Here is a 16,044-nt window from a genome sequence, read left to right as displayed (position 1 = left end):
ATACATGTCTCAGAAGTCCATTTGGATAAAAGTTAACAAGAAATCTTATATTTTTACCTTAAATGCTTGTGCACATTTCCATTAACTGAAAGTTTGATGTGTTGATTATTTAAAGGTAGCAAAAAGACCGTAAAAGAAGAAAGCAAAAACCAGAGAATTTAACGAACAGTTTGAATTTTCTGATTTGGATGATGAGAATCATTATAACGGATGGAATCTTGAGGAAACTGTGGAGAATTTGAGGAAGGATACAATGGTATGAGTTATTAGAAATGAAGGCATTAAACTAGAATGTAAAAAAGCAACTTTTGTGATGGTATATTACAGTTATAATACTGTCATAATATTTTATGTTAATTTGTCAATATGACAATGAAAAACAGATATTTTTTCTGATTTTAAGCTACTAACCAATATTCATTACATGTGTAAAAAGCAGGTTTATGTTAACTGTTGATTTTTAGCAGATTTTCTGCTTTGGATTTATGCCTGCAAGCAGAGGGATGCATCAAAGTGATAATTTTTAGCTATTTTTATCGAATATATTTTTGTTTTTTTTATGTAGCCAGGAAAGAGTTTGGACTCAAGGATAAATGAAATGAGAGTAAAACGAAGCAAAGAAAAGGTATTTTGAAGCATTAGACATTATACAACTTCATATTTGCGTTGATGAAGTTAGGCAGTTTTTTCTATTTTTGGCCGCATAAGTGTTACGTCATAAAAGTAGGCATAAAGATAAACATAACGATAGACAAAGATAAACATAAAGGTAGGCATAAAGGTAGACACAAAGGTAGACATAAAGGTAGACACAAAGGTAAACATAGCTGTAGGTTTCTTCCATGCAATGTAAATGAATTCATTTGCTACAGTATATGATATGTACAATGTAAGTAGAAATATAATCTATGAAAGGTAGTACTCAATGAATAGATCAGTAGTTATTCATTTAATACGTTCAGTTCATAATATTATCGTGGCCTCTGTACTAAATAAAGGAAAAGTGTTCAGCTAAACGTCGAGTATGTCTTGTATGTTGCCAGAGCAGATAAGTGACCTCCGAATAACTTCTTGTAGAGTTCACTGGCGAAGATACTAGCTTGGCTCCATTTTCAAACCATCTTCTTCTTCAACTTTAATAACAATTTTCTCATCACTATCTTCATCATCATCTTGTGTCGCTAATATCATAAAAGTAGTTTGGTCAATTAAATTATTCATTTGTATTTAGAGATAAAAATGTGATAGCTTAGAAACCGCCAGCTTATTCTATGAATCAAGTGATACAGCCATGCCTCGCTGCAATAATTCTAGAAACCTTAACGGTCTTCGTGACCAGACCATTATTCCGTTTGCCTTGAAAAACTGATTTTCTGTCGGTCTGAAAATTCGTCCCTACTCCCCATCATCCTACAACATGGATTTCTTGAGAGACCAGGGTAAAAGAGAATACTTGTTAGCTAATCGCCAAATTGTTTTTAAATAAAGAATTTTGACTACAGGATTTCTGGGGAATAAAAAATGCAATGCTTATTTTAAATGTAGTAAATTCTTTCATGAACAAAATTACAATGTAGCAACCTGTACTTCCTGTTTTCCCCTTTGCTTGACTTGTTGATGGTAAGGATTGGGCAACTTGTTCATCCGCTTCCCTAGTGTTTTTGATGTCGGTAGAACAACTTTTTTTGACATTTTTTGTTTCTTTCCATGATTTCTTCCTTTTTTCCATTGAAATGTTGCACTTTGGTGTTATGGGTAAAACTTCAGCAATGGCTTCTTTTCGTGCTTCGTTCATTGAAGGAAGCTTTTTCCAAAAACTGCTTTCCATTTCAAAAAACTCCACTGATTTAAGATATTGATTTTTCACACCACCCATGACGACAATTGTATCTCCTGTCAAAACAGCACAACACCCAACTCTATTTATTAACATGGATGGTAAGACCTTAATCTCACCTACCTTACTGTCATACATGATTACATCGTTTAATATGTCAGCATTGTCGTTACGACCTCCAAGAAGAACAACTTGATCTCTCCATTGAACTGTTGCCATTCCAACTAATGGATGAGGTAATGGAGGCATTTCCAAATGTAAGAGTCCTTGGATCAAATTCCAAAACACTAGATAAAACTTTGCCATCTCTTCCCTGTCCTCCAAAATAAAAACTTTATCATCAACAATAGCAGCTCCATGACCATATCGTGGTTCAGGCATATGACAGAACTCTTTTAAAATAAGAGACGTACCAGTAACGTGTATTTCACTGATAAGATCAGATTTTCCTTTATCACCAATACATCCTCCAATATGAAGAATTTGACTTTTATAAACAACAGTTTGATGACCAAACAATTCATAAGAAAGCTCTCCAGGAAATGTCTGCCATGTCAAAGGTGACTGATTAAGATTTAATGTCTCTATTGACTTGCAAGAAGATCCGCCAACAACAAATAAATTTCCATCATGAATAAATGATGAAGCTTCTGTATGTTCAATTTTCATTGTTGCAATCCTTGACCATTTCTTCTCTTTCCATGAAAACTTTTCAACACTCTTCAAATGACCGCTTGAATAGCAACCTCCAGCAATCAAAATATCATTCTTGTCGGAGTTCATAAGCTCTTCAGTTGGAGATGGCAATGTTTGAACAAGTTCAATGATCATAGCTTTCATTTCTTCCATTTCTTTGGTCACTGCCAAAAGATTTTGCCGAACATCTTTTATTTCTTTCCTTGACCATCATCTCTTTCGTCACTGTAGAAAGATTTTCTTGAACATCTTTCATTTGTTTCCTTGATTCGATTATTTCTTTCCTTGATTCCATCATTTCTTTATTCTGTGGAAAAAGATTTTGCCAAATATCTTTTATTTCCTTCCTTGATTCCATTGTCTCTTTCGTCACTGTAGAAAGATTTTGTTGAACATCTTTTATTTCCTTCCTTGATTCCATTGTTTCTTTCGTCACTGTAGAAAGATTTTCTTGAACATCTTTTATTTGTTTTCTTGATTCAATTATTTCTTTCCTTGATTCCATCATTTCTTTATTCTGTGGAAAAAGATTTTGCCAAATATCTTTTATTTCCTTCCTTGATTCCATTGTCTTTTCGTCACTGTAGAAAGATTTTGTTGAACATCTTTTATTTCCTTCCTTGATTCCATTGTTTCTTTCGTCACTGTAGAAAGATTTTCTTGAACATCTTTTATTTGTTTTCTTGATTCAATTATTTCTTTCCTTGATTCCATCATTTCTTTATTCTGTGGAAAAAGGTTTTGCCAAATATCTTTTATTTCCTTCCTTGATTCCATTGTCTCTTTCGTCACTGTAGAAAGATTTTCTTGAACATCTTTTATTTGTTTTCTTGATTCGATTATTTCTTTCCTTGCTTCCATCATTTCTTTATTCTGTGTAAAAAGATTTTGCCGAACATCTTTATTTCCTTCCTTGATTCCATCGTCTCTTTCGTCACTGTAGAAAGATTTTGTTGAACATCTTTTATTTGTTTTCTTGATTCGATTATTTCTTTCCTTGCTTCCATAATTTCTTTATTCTGTGTAAAAAGCTTTTGCCGAACATCTTTTATTTCCTTCCTTGATTCCATCGTCTCTTTCGTCACTGTAGAAAGATTTTCTTGAACATCTTTTATTTGTTTTCTTGATTCGATTATTTCTTTCCTTGCTTCCATCATTTCTTTATTCTGTGTAAAAAGATTTTGCTGAACATCTTTTATTTCCTTCCTTGATTCCATCGTCTCTTTCGTCACTGTAGAAAGATTTTGTTGAACATCTTTTATTTGTTTCCTTGATTCGATTATTTCTTTCCTTGATTCCATCATTTCTTTGGTCAGTGTAGAAAGATTTTGTTGCACATCATTCTTTTCTTTCCTTGATTCCATAATTTCTGTCTATATTTTATAAGTTAATCGCTCTACTGTCTCTTTGTAAGGATCGATTTTTGTAATCTGAATGGAAAGTCGTTAACATTACATATGTCTTTCCATATAACTGATAATTACTTGGTGGCGAAACTAATCCAAGAAGTGCTAAAATTGTTCGTTTATTATGCTACTTGTTGAAGTAAGAAAATAAATTGAAATTCTTAGTTAACTTTCACAGACGCGACGCCAAGAATTACAATTAACAGCTGTCAACGTTGATTAACAGCTGTCGACGTTTATCCTAAACGGCCCCCTGGTACTAGGCACGCAGTTGCAGCAAGTAGCACATTCACTATTCTCAGCCAAATCCTGACCTATGTACAGGTAAAATCTCGATTTGTTTCTGTCTGTGTCTTGCTCTGTCAGTATATTCTGTCAAGGGGAGATTTTACTGCTTGAAGGGAGCGCAGAGAAAGCAAAGAAGGAGGTGATGCATGATTGGACATGTGCCCCTCCTAATTAAATTTTACAGATCCCCATTTTCCATAGACAAGTATAGTTTCTAAAGAAAAATTCAGCGTCCTACATGTAGAAAACGTTCTCATGTTATTCTGCCTCCCCCATACTTTCGAACAGGTTTTACTGTCCTTTACCATGCAGCTTATTGTCAATAGTTAGAAAGTTGGTATATCAACTTAAATATAATTTCTCTTGAATGTTTCGCCATACATTATCGAGATGCTTTAGTAGCAAATTTGTTATGTAAAGTTAGTAATATAGTTTCAGAATCTCGCTTTACTTTCGACAAATTACCTTCGTTTTAGCAATAAGACTTCATATATGACGACCGTGTAGACAAAATTATGCTTGCCTTAGTTCTTTACATGTCACATACTTTACAAAGACGACAGATTTAATATAAAGAACGCGACCACATAAATATCAGTTTAAAAATGGTAATCATAATTCATACCTTATTGTTACATCAATCTTTTATCCATGTAAGTTTTGTTACATAAACACATTTAAATAACGAACGAAGATGAAGAGTGAGTCAGGATCTCCTTCAACAAACAGTATTATAAAACATTAATGACATCTATGTAGACATTCTAGTTATATAACTAAGTATACATCACTGACTAAAAGCAATTGTTATAGAAATGAAAATACATAAATAAGAACCTCATGCAGAGTACATGATAACATTGAGATTAGTCAAATTCCAAAGGATTACTGCTAAATCTTATAAATTTTCACAAGTTTTAACTCAGGAATAGATGATCACTGATCTAAGACAAGATTTAAATGTCAATGATTATGACAAGATTTTGGAAGCTGTAAACGGATTTTTTACTTCATTAATCAAAAATTCCATACATGTATATTCTTGCACAAGTCACTTCATATTATAAAGAAACTTTGTTATTAAATTAATCGTATCGTTGATGTCTACGTCTATGTGCTCATGGGCATACGGGACCTGTCATTTCAGGGGGGAGGACCCTATGAACTCACAATGAAGGTTCCGCGAATTTCATTTGAAGCTACACTACTGAGTACACCGCTTCTCGTTTTATTTAATAGTGTTTGCGACATGAAGTGTATCAAATGCTAAATTAGACCGCAGGCTCATCTCACCTTCCCTCATGGATGAAAAAAACAAAATGAAGAATTTGACAGAAATTGGAACCATTGAATCAGACGATGAAATTGAAAATCATGACTGCGATGAAAGTGGTGAAGAAGATGAGGTAAGGGAGGTCTTTACGAAATGCGTTAAAGATTTGACTTAGAACTGTCGATATTTTCATAATCTAGCAAACATTACACAAGGAGAAAAATTGTATTCTTTCTCTCTGTACCTTTTTGGTCATTAAATAACGACTAAAACAAGGAGATGTATCGATGAATTTACATTCATTAATGTCAACCTATCATTTGTTTCTCGTACATGTCTCAGAAGTCCATTTGGATAAAAGTTAAAAAGAAATCTTATATTTTTATCTTAAATGCTTGTGCACATTTCCATTAACTGAAAGTTTGATGTATTGATTATTTAAAGGTAGCAAAAAGACCGCAAAAGAAGAAAGCAAAAACCAGAGAATTTAACGAACAGTTTGAATTTTCTGATTTGGATGACGAGAGTCATTATAATGGATGGAATCTTGAGGAAACTGTGAAGAATTTGAGAAAGGATACAATGGTATGAGTTATTAGAAATGAAGGCATTAAACTAGAATGTAAAAAAGCAACTTTTGTGATGGTACAATACAGTTATAATATTGTCATAATATTTTATGTGAATTTGTCAATATGACAATGAAAAACAGATATTTTTTCTGGTTTTAAGCAACCAACCAATATTCGTTACATATGTGAAAAGCAGGTTTATGTTAACTGTTGATTTTTAGCAGATTTTCTCCTTTGGATTTATGCCTGCAGGCAAAGGGATGCACTAAAGTGATAATTTTTAGTTGTTATTGTTGAATATATTTTTGTTTTTTTATGTAGCCAGGAAAAAGTTTGGACTCAAGGATAAATGAAATGAGAGTAAAACGAAGCAAAGAAAAGGTATTTTGAAGCATTAGACATTATACAACTTCATATTTGCGTTGAAGAAGATAAGCAGTTTTTTCTATTTTTGGCTGCATAAGTGTAACATCATAAAAAAATTGACAGACTTTCACTCTTGAGATACTGATTTTTAAAAAAGAGTGGAGTTTGTTTTTTCATCAATTTTTGATGCTCATTTTTTGGTGGTATCCTTGGGTTTTTTAGGGATTTTTACATCTCACTAACTGCGACCACCGACTGCAACTTGTGTCATTATTGATCACGTGACACATAAGAATAAATTTTTTGAATCACCAGAAAATTTCAACATATTATAATAGGAAAGCTAAATTCAAAGAAAATATTTGGTTACCCGATATGCTAGTTCTCGCATAAAATATCCTGTCTATAGTGACCTTTTTGCTATTGCAAAATTATTTTGAAAAATACATTTGCGTTGAGACGGGGTAGTGCAGTAGTGCTGTTCAACGGAGCTAGAAGAAGTTAAGCTCAAAACAAAAACTCTGGCAATGACTTTGAGCACGTAATTGGTGAAATTTAAAATTAAAAATTTCATGAATTTTCGGGCACGTAAACTTTTTAGTTTTTACCAAAGGAAGTTGACGTTTGTTTTAACAGGAGCAAACTTTTTTATTTTGGCGGGAATTTTTTTAGTCGGCGTTTTCTCGACTTAAACCGGAGCTTTCTCGGCCAAATTCGGAGCTTTCTCGGCCAAATCGGGGGTTTCTCGGACAAGTCCGGAGGTAAAGAAAAAGAGCTCTCAACCGAGAAAATACATGCGAACAAAACGCCTATTCATCTCTGATATATATTTCCCAATTGATTTTAATTCAATGTGCCTAATTCGTGTAATTTTCTTGATTGCAGAGAGGATCATTCATACAACTTTGGTAGACATAAAGGTAGAGGTAAAGGTTGACACAAAGGTAAACATAAATGTAGACGTAAAGATAAACATATTGGTAGACATAAACGTAGACATAAAGGTAGACATAAAGGTAGACATAAAGGTAGACATAAAGGCAGACATAAAGGTAAACATAAAGGTAGACATAAAAGTAGGCATAAAGGTAAACATAAAGGTAGACATAAAGGTAGACACAAAGGTAAACATAGCTGTAGGTTTCTTCCATGCAATCTAAATGAATTCATTTACCACAGTATATGATATGTACAATGTAAGTAGAAATATAATCTATGAAAGGTAGTACTCAATGAATAGATCAGTAGTTATTCATTTAATACGTTCAGTTCATAATATTATCGTGGCCTCTGTACTAAATAAAGGAAAAGTGTTTAGCTAAACGTCGAGCATGTCTTGTATGTTGCCAGAACAGATAAGTGACCTCCAAATAACTTCTTGTAGAGTTCACTGGCGAAGATACTAGCTTGGCTCCATTTTCAAACCATCTTCTTCTTCAACTTTAATAACAATTTTCTCATCACTATCTTCATCATCATCTTGTGTCGCTAATATCATAAAAGTAGTTTGATCAATTAAATTATTCATTTGTATTTAGAGCTAAAAATGTGATAGCTTAGAAACTGTCAGCTTATTCTGTGAGTCAAGTGATACAGCCAGGCCTCGCTGCAATAATTCTAGAAACCTTAACGGTCTTCGAGACCAGACCATTATTCCGTTTGCCTTGAAAAACTGATTTTTTGTCGTTCTTTCAAAGAAAATTCGTCCCTCCACCCCCCCATCATCCTACAACATGGATTTCTTGGGAGACCAGTGTAAAAGGGAATATTTGTTAGCTAATCGCCATATTGTTTTTAAATACAGAATTTTGACTACAGGATTTCTGGAGAATAAAAAATGCAATGCTTATTTTAAATGTAGTAATTTCTTTTATGAACAAAATTACAATGTAGCAACCTGTACTTCCTGTTTTCCCTTGACTTGTTGATGGTAAGGATTGGCCAACTTGTTCATCCGTTTCTAGTGTTTTGATGTCGGTAGAACAACTTTTTGACATTTTTGTTTCTTTCCATGCTTTCTTCTTTTTCCATTGAAATGTTGCACTTTGGTGTTATTGGTAAAACTTCAGCAATGGCTTCTTTTCGTGCTTCGTTCATTGAAGGAAGTTTTTCCAAAACTGCTTTCCATTTCAAAAACTCCACTGATTTAAGATATTGATTTTCACACCACCCATGACGACAATTGTATCTCCTGTCAAAACAGCACAACACCCAAATCTATTTATTATCATGGATGGTAAGACAGTAGTCTTACCTATCTTACTGTCATACATGATTACATCGTTTAATATGTCAGCATTGTCGTTACGACCTCCAAGAAGAACAACTTGATCTCTCCATTGAACTGTTGCCATTCCAACTAATGGATGAGGTAATGGAGGCATTATTCCAAATGTTAGAGTCTTTGGATCAAACTCCAAAACACTAGATAAAACTTTGCCATCTCTTCCCTGTCCTCCAAAAATAAACACTTTATCATCAACAACAGCAGCTCCATGACCATATCGTGGTTCAGGCATACGACAGAGCTCTTCTAAAATAAGGACGTAGCAGTAACGTGTATTTCACTGATAAGATCAGATTTTCCTTTATCACCAATACATCCTCCAATGAGAAGAACTTGACTTTTACAAACAACAATTTGATGACCAAAGCATTCATAAGGAAGCTCTACAGGACATATCTGCCATGTCAAAGGTGACTGATTAAGATTTAATGTCTCTATTGACTTGCTAGAAGATCCACCAACAACAAATAAATTTCCATTATAAATAAATGATGAAGCTTCTGTATGTTCAATTTTCATTGTTGCAATCTTTGACCATTTCTTCTCTTCCCATGAAAACTTTTCAACACTCTTTAAGTGACCGCTTGAATAGCAACCTCCAGCAATCAAAATATCATTCTTGTCTGAGTTCATAAACTCTTCAGTTGGAGATGGCAATGTTTGAACAAGTTCATTGATCATGGCTTTCATTTCTTTTATTTCTTTATTCTGTGTAAAAAGATTTTGCTGAACATCTTTTATTTCCTTCCTTGATTCCATCGTTTCTTTCGTCACTGTAGAAAGATTTTCTTGAACATCTTTTATTTGTTTCCTTGATTCGATTATTTTTTTCTTAATTCCATCATTTCTTTAGTCTGTGTAAAAGTTTTTGCCGAACATCTTTTATTTCCTTCCTTGATTCCATCGTTTCTTTCGTCACTGTAGAAAGATTTTCTTGAACATCTTTCATTTGTTTCCTTGATTCGATTATTTCTTTTCTTGATTCCATCATTTCTTTGGTCAGTGTAGAAAGATTTTGTTGCACATCATTCTTTTCTTTCTTTGATGCCATAATTTCTGTCTATATTTTATAAGTTAATCGCTCTACCGTCTCTTTATAAGGATCGATTTTGTAATCTGAATGGAAAGTCGTTAACATTTCGTAAGTCTTTCCATATAACTGATAATTACTTGGTGTCGAAACTAATCCAAGAAGTGCTAAAATTGTTCGTTTATTTTGCTACTTGTTGAAGTAAAAAGATGAATTGAAATTCTTAGTTAACGTTCACAGACGCGACGCCAAGAATTACAATTAACAGCTGTCAACGTGGCAGCCGTTGATGCTAAACGGCCCCCTGGTACTAGGCACGCAGTTGCAGCTGGTAGCACATTCACTATTCTCAGCCAAATCCTGACCTATATACAAGTAAAATCTCGATTTGTTTCTGTCTCTCTTGGTCTGTCAGTATATACTGTCAAAGGAGATTTTACTGTTTGAAGGGAGCGCAGAGAAAAGCAAAGAAGGAGGTGATGCATGATTGGACATGTGCCCTCCCTAAATAAATTTTACAGATCCCCCATTTTGCATCAACAAGTATAGTTTCTAAAAAAAAATTCAGCGTCCTACATGTAGAAAACGTTCTCATGTTATTCTGCCTCCCCCATACTTTTGAACAGGTTTTACTGTCCTTTACCATGCAGCTTATTGTCAATAGTTAGAAAGTTGGTATATCAACTTAAATATAATTTCTCTTGAATGTTTCGCCATACATTATCGAGATGCTTTAGTAGCAAATTTGTTATGTAAAGTTAGTAATATAGTTTCAGAATCTCGCTTTACTTTCGACAAATTACCTTCGTTTTAGCAATAAGACTTCATATATGACGACCGTGTAGACAAAATTATGCTTGCTTTAGTTCTTTACATCTCACATACCTTACAAAGACGACAGATTTAATATAAAGAACGCGAACACATAAATATCAGTTTAAAAATGGTAATCATAATTCATACCTTATTGTAACATCAATCTTTTATCCATGTGAGTTTTGTTACATAAACACATTTAAATAACGAACTAGGATGAAGAGTGAGTCAGGATCTCCTTCAACAAACAGTATTGTAAAACATTAATGACATCTATGTAGAGCATTCTAGTTATATAACTAAGTATACATCACTGACTAAAAGCAATTGTTATAGAAATGAAAATACATAAATAAGAACCTCATGCAGAGTACATGATAACATTGAGATTAGTCAAATTCCAAAGGATTACTGCTAAATCTTATAAATTTTCACAAGTTTTAACTCAGGAATAGATGATCACTGATCTAAGACAAGATTTAAATGTCAATGATTATGACAAGATTTTGAAAGCTGTAAACGGATTTTTTACTTCATTAATCAAAAATTCCATACATGTATATTCTTGCACAAGTCACTTCATATTATAAAGAAACTTTGTTATTAAATTAATCGTATCGTTGATGTCTACGTCTATGTGCTCATGGGCATACGGGACCTGTCATTTCAGGGGGGAGGACCCTATGAACTCACAATGAAGGTTCCGCGAATTTCATTTGAAGCTACACTACTGAGTACTCCGCTTCGTATTATTTAATAGTGTTTGCGACATGAAGTGTGTCAAATGCTAAATTAGACCGCAGGCTCATCTCACCTTCCCTCATGGATGAAAAACAAAATGAAGAATTTGACAGAAATTGGAACCATTGAATCAGACGATGAAATTGAAAATCATGACTGCGATGAAAGTGGTGAAGAAGATGAGGTAAGTCTTTACGAAATGCGTTAAAGATTTGACTTAGAACTGTCGATATTTTCATAATCTAGCAAACATTACACAAGGAGAAAAATTGTATTCTTTCTCTCTGTACCTTGTTGGTCATTAAATAACAACTAAAACAAGGAGATGTATCGATGAATTTACATTCCTTAATGTCAAACTATCATTTGTTTCTCATACATGTCTCAGAAGTCCATTTGGATAAAAGTTAACAAGAAATCTTATATTTTTACCTTAAATGCTTGTGCACATTTCCATTAACTGAAAGTTTGATGTGTTGATTATTTAAAGGTAGCAAAAAGGCCGCAAAAGAAGAAAGCAAAAACCAGAGAATTTAACGAACAGTTTGAATTTTCTGATTTGGATGATGACAGTCATTATAATGGATGGAATCTTGAGGAAACTGTGGAGAATTTGAGAAAGGATACAATGGTATGAGTTATTAGAAATGAAGGCATTAAACTAGAATGTAAAAAAGCAACTTTTGTGATGGTATAAAACAGTTATAATACTGTCATAATATTTTGTGTGAATTTGTCAATATGACAATGAAAAACAGATATTTTTTCTGGTTTTAAGCAACTAACCAATATTCGTTACATGTGTGAAAAGCAGTTTTATGTTAACTGTTGAACTTTAGCAGATTTTCTGCTTTGGATTTATGCCTGCAAGCAAAGGGATGCATCAAAGTGATAATTTTAGCTGTTATGATATTTTGTACAGGATTTGGATGGATAAATGAAATGAGAGTAAAAGCAAGCAAATTTTTGAAGCATTAGGTTATACAACTTCATCATTGAAGAGATAAGCAGTTTTTCTAAAGTGACATAAGTGTGACATCATATTAGACTTTATGTTGAGATACTGTTTTCAAAGTGAGTGGATTTGTTTATCAATTTTGATGCTCATTTTTGTATCCTTGGGTTTTAGTTTTTACATCTCACTAACGCCACCGGCTGCATTGGTCATTATCGATCACGTGACACATAAGACAAAATTATTTGAATCACCAGAAAATTTAAACATATTATAATAGGACTAAATTGAAAATATTTGGTTATCCGATGTGCTAGTTATAATATCCTTCTATAGTGACCTTTTGCCTGCAAATTATTTTGAAATACATGCGTTGAGACGAGTAGTGCAGTAGTGCTTTCAACGAGCTAGAAGTTAAGCTCAAAACAAACTTGGCAATGATTTGAACGTAATTGGTGAAATTTAAAATTGAATTTTCGGACACGTAAACTTTTGTTTTTACCGAAGGATTATTTGAACAGGAACGAACTTTTATTTTGGCAAATGTGGACTCAAATTCGGAGGGCAAATGTTACAAGTCCGAGTAAAAGTAGAGAAACATAACAAAACGTATTCATCTCTGATATATATTCCCATATTTTACAATGTGCATAATTCGTGTAATCTTGATCAAGTAAACAACTTTGGTAGACATAAAGGTATAAACATAAACATAAATGGTAAAGATAAACATAAGACATAAGGACATAAAGGTAGACATAAAGGTAGACAGTTAAACATAAAGGTAGACATAAAAGGTAGACATAAAGGTAGACATAAAGGTAGACACAAAGTAGCATAGCTGTAGGTTTCTTCCATGCAATGTAAATGAATTCATTTGCTACACAGTATGCCATATGTACAATGTAAGTAGAAATATAATTTATGAAAGGTTGTACTCAATGAATAGATCAGTAGTTATTCATTTATCACGTTCAGTGCATAATATTATCGTGGCCTCTGTACTAAATAAAGGAAAAATGTTTAGCTAAGCGTCGAGGCATGTCTTGTATGTTGCCAGAGCAGATAAGTGACCTCCAAATAACTTCTTGTAGAGTTCACTGGCGAAGATACTAGCTTGGCTCCATTTTCAAATCATCTTCTTCTTCAACTTTAACAATTTTTCTCATCACTATCTTCATCATCATCTTGTGTCGCTAATATCATAAAAGTAGTTTGATCAATTAAATTATTCATTTTGTATTTAGAGCTAAAAATGTGATAGCTTAGAAACTGTCAGCTTATTCTGTGAGTCAAGTGATACAGCCAGGCCTCGCTGCAATAATTCTAGAAACCTTAACGGTCTTCGAGACCAGACCATTATTCCGTTTGCCTTGAAAAACTGATTTTTTGTCGTTCTTTCAAAGAAAATTCGTCCCTCCACCCCCCCATCATCCTACAACATGGATTTCTTGGAGACCAGTGTAAAGAGAATATTTGTTAGCTAATCGCCATATTGTTTTTAAATGCAAATTTTGACTACAGGATTTCTGGAGAATAAAAATGCAATGCTTATTTTAAATGTAGTAATTTCTTTTATGAACAAAATTACAATGTAGCAACCTGTACTTCCTGTTTTCCCTTGACTTGTTGGGTAAAGTTAGTGGCCAACTTGTTCATCCGTTTCCCTAGTGTTTTTGATGTCGGTAGAACAACTTTTTTTGGCATTTTTTGTTTCTTTCCATGCTTTCTTCCTTTTTTCCATTGAAATGTTGCACTTTGGTGTTATGGGTAAAACTTCAGCAATGGCTTCTTTTCGTGCTTCGTTCATTGAAGGAAGTTTTTCCAAAACTGCTTTCATTTCAAAAACTCCACTGATTTAAGATATTGATTTTTCACACCACCCATGACGACAATTGTATCTCCTGTCAAAACAGCACAACACCCAAATCTATTTATTATCATGGATGGTAAGACAGTAGTCTTACCTATCTTACTGTCATACATGATTACATCGTTTAATATGTCAGCATTGTCGTTACGACCTCCAAGAAGAACAACTTGATCTCTCCATTGAACTGTTGCCATTCCAACTAATGGATGAGGTAATGGAGGCATTATTCCAAATGTTAGAGTCTTTGGATCAAACTCCAAAACACTAGATAAAACTTTGCCATCTCTTCCCTGTCCTCCAAAAATAAACACTTTATCATCAACAACAGCAGCTCCATGACCATATCGTGGTTCAGGCATACGACAGAGCTCTTCTAAAATAAGGGACGTAGCAGTAACGTGTATTTCACTGATAAGATCAGATTTTCCTTTATCACCAATACATCCTCCAATGAGAAGAACTTGACTTTTACAAACAACAATTTGATGACCAAAGCATTCATAAGGAAGCTCTACAGGACATATCTGCCATGTCAAAGGTGACTGATTAAGATTTAATGTCTCTATTGACTTGCTAGAAGATCCACCAACAACAAATAAATTTCCATTATAAATAAATGATGAAGCTTCTGTATGTTCAATTTTCATTGTTGCAATCCTTGACCATTTCTTCTCTTCCCATGAAAACTTTTCAACACTCTTTAAGTGACCGCTTGAATAGCAACCTCCAGCAATCAAAATATCATTCTTGTCTGAGTTCATAAACTCTTCAGTTGGAGATGGCAATGTTTGAACAAGTTCATTGATCATGGCTTTCATTTCTTTTATTTCTTTATTCTGTGTAAAAAGATTTTGCTGAACATCTTTTATTTCCTTCCTTGATTCCATCGTTTCTTTCGTCACTGTAGAAAGATTTTCTTGAACATCTTTTATTTGTTTCCTTGATTCGATTATTTCTTTTCTTAATTCCATCATTTCTTTAGTCTGTGTAAAAGTTTTTGCCGAACATCTTTTATTTCCTTCCTTGATTCCATCGTTTCTTTCGTCACTGTAGAAAGATTTTCTTGAACATCTTTCATTTGTTTCCTTGATTCGATTATTTCTTTTCTTGATTCCATCATTTCTTTGGTCAGTGTAGAAAGATTTTGTTGCACATCATTCTTTTCTTTCTTTGATGCCATAATTTCTGTCTATATTTTATAAGTTAATCGCTCTACCGTCTCTTTATAAGGATCGATTTTGTAATCTGAATGGAAAGTCGTTAACATTTCGTAAGTCTTTCCATATAACTGATAATTACTTGGTGTCGAAACTAATCCAAGAAGTGCTAAAATTGTTCGTTTATTTTGCTACTTGTTGAAGTAAAAAGATGAATTGAAATTCTTAGTTAACGTTCACAGACGCGACGCCAAGAATTACAATTAACAGCTGTCAACGTGGCAGCCGTTGATGCTAAACGGCCCCCTGGTACTAGGCACGCAGTTGCAGCTGGTAGCACATTCACTATTCTCAGCCAAATCCTGACCTATATACAAGTAAAATCTCGATTTGTTTCTGTCTGTCTCTTGGTCTGTCAGTATATACTGTCAAAGGAGATTTTACTGTTTGAAGGGCGCAGAGAAAGCAAAGAAGGAGGTGATGCATGATTGGACATGTGCCCCTCCCTAAATAAATTTTTACAGATCCCCCATTTTGCATCGACAAGTATAGTTTCTAAAAAAAAATTCAGCGTCCTACATGTAGAAAACGTTCTCATGTTATTCTGCCTCCCCCATACTTTCGAACAGGTTTTACTGTCCTTTACCATGCAGCTTATTGTCAATAGTTAGAAAGTTGGTATATCAACTTAAATATAATTTCTCTTGAATGTTTCGCCATACATTATCGAGATGCTTTAGTAGCAAA

General features: G+C 33.7%; 2 protein-coding genes and 2 long non-coding RNA genes across 13 annotated transcripts in view; 2 read left to right on the top strand and 2 right to left on the bottom strand.

Annotated features, from left to right (window-relative positions):
* LOC124437815 (probable ATP-dependent RNA helicase DDX27) overlaps positions 1 to 16,044 on the top strand; it is a 54,848-nt gene that overhangs the window by 7,351 nt on the left and 31,453 nt on the right. For 4 of the 10 annotated variants that reach the window (XR_006945856.1, XM_046987742.1, XM_046987741.1 and 1 more), the window contains 5 exons: positions 116 to 256; positions 566 to 625; positions 5,467 to 5,633; positions 5,945 to 6,085; positions 6,394 to 6,453. Coding sequence is in view for 5 of the 10 variants with exons in the window: in XM_046987742.1 (XP_046843698.1) it covers positions 5,529 to 5,633; positions 5,945 to 6,085; positions 6,394 to 6,453 (306 nt within the window). In the remaining 5 variants the exon portion in view is untranslated. Of the gene's footprint in view, positions 1 to 115; positions 257 to 565; positions 626 to 4,001; positions 4,264 to 5,466; positions 5,634 to 5,944; positions 6,086 to 6,393; positions 6,454 to 7,323; positions 7,383 to 16,044 lie in introns of those variants that run through there. The other 6 variants (XM_046987743.1, XM_046987744.1, XM_046987746.1 and 3 more) reach the window with 6 other exon arrangements.
* On the bottom strand, positions 831 to 2,091 carry LOC124437821 (kelch domain-containing protein 8A-like). Its single transcript, XM_046987754.1, has 2 exons — positions 1,582 to 2,091; positions 831 to 1,181 (listed from the first exon to the last, which is right to left on the bottom strand). The coding sequence occupies exons 1-2, from the start codon at positions 2,084 to 2,086 to the stop codon at positions 1,096 to 1,098; spliced, it is 591 nt and encodes a 196-aa protein (XP_046843710.1). The 5' UTR covers positions 2,087 to 2,091; the 3' UTR covers positions 831 to 1,095.
* On the top strand, positions 7,488 to 13,235 carry LOC124437826. The gene is made up of 2 exons (XR_006945862.1): positions 7,488 to 7,526; positions 13,065 to 13,235. It is a non-coding gene; the product is annotated as an uncharacterized LOC124437826 (long non-coding RNA).
* LOC124437824 lies at positions 13,162 to 13,899 on the bottom strand. Its single transcript, XR_006945861.1, has 2 exons — positions 13,870 to 13,899; positions 13,162 to 13,463 (listed from the first exon to the last, which is right to left on the bottom strand). It is a non-coding gene; the product is annotated as an uncharacterized LOC124437824 (long non-coding RNA).

This window comes from Xenia sp. Carnegie-2017, unplaced genomic scaffold (genome assembly GCF_021976095.1).
Source record: "Xenia sp. Carnegie-2017 unplaced genomic scaffold, XeniaSp_v1 HiC_scaffold_17, whole genome shotgun sequence".
Lineage (NCBI taxonomy): Eukaryota > Metazoa > Cnidaria > Anthozoa > Malacalcyonacea > Xeniidae > Xenia > Xenia sp. Carnegie-2017.
Note: the sequence above shows the minus strand (reverse complement) of the source record. Positions and strands in the feature narration are given on the sequence as shown.

Excerpts from the sequence above, each read along its gene's own strand:
- LOC124437821 (XM_046987754.1), bottom strand. The coding sequence starts at position 2,086 with ATGCCTCCATTACCTCATCCATTAGTTGGAATGGCAACAGTTCAATGG. Across the intron at positions 1,182-1,581 it reads GGGGAAAACAGGAAGTACAG|CGACACAAGATGATGATGAA; the intron begins GTTGCTACATTG and ends TTATGATATTAG.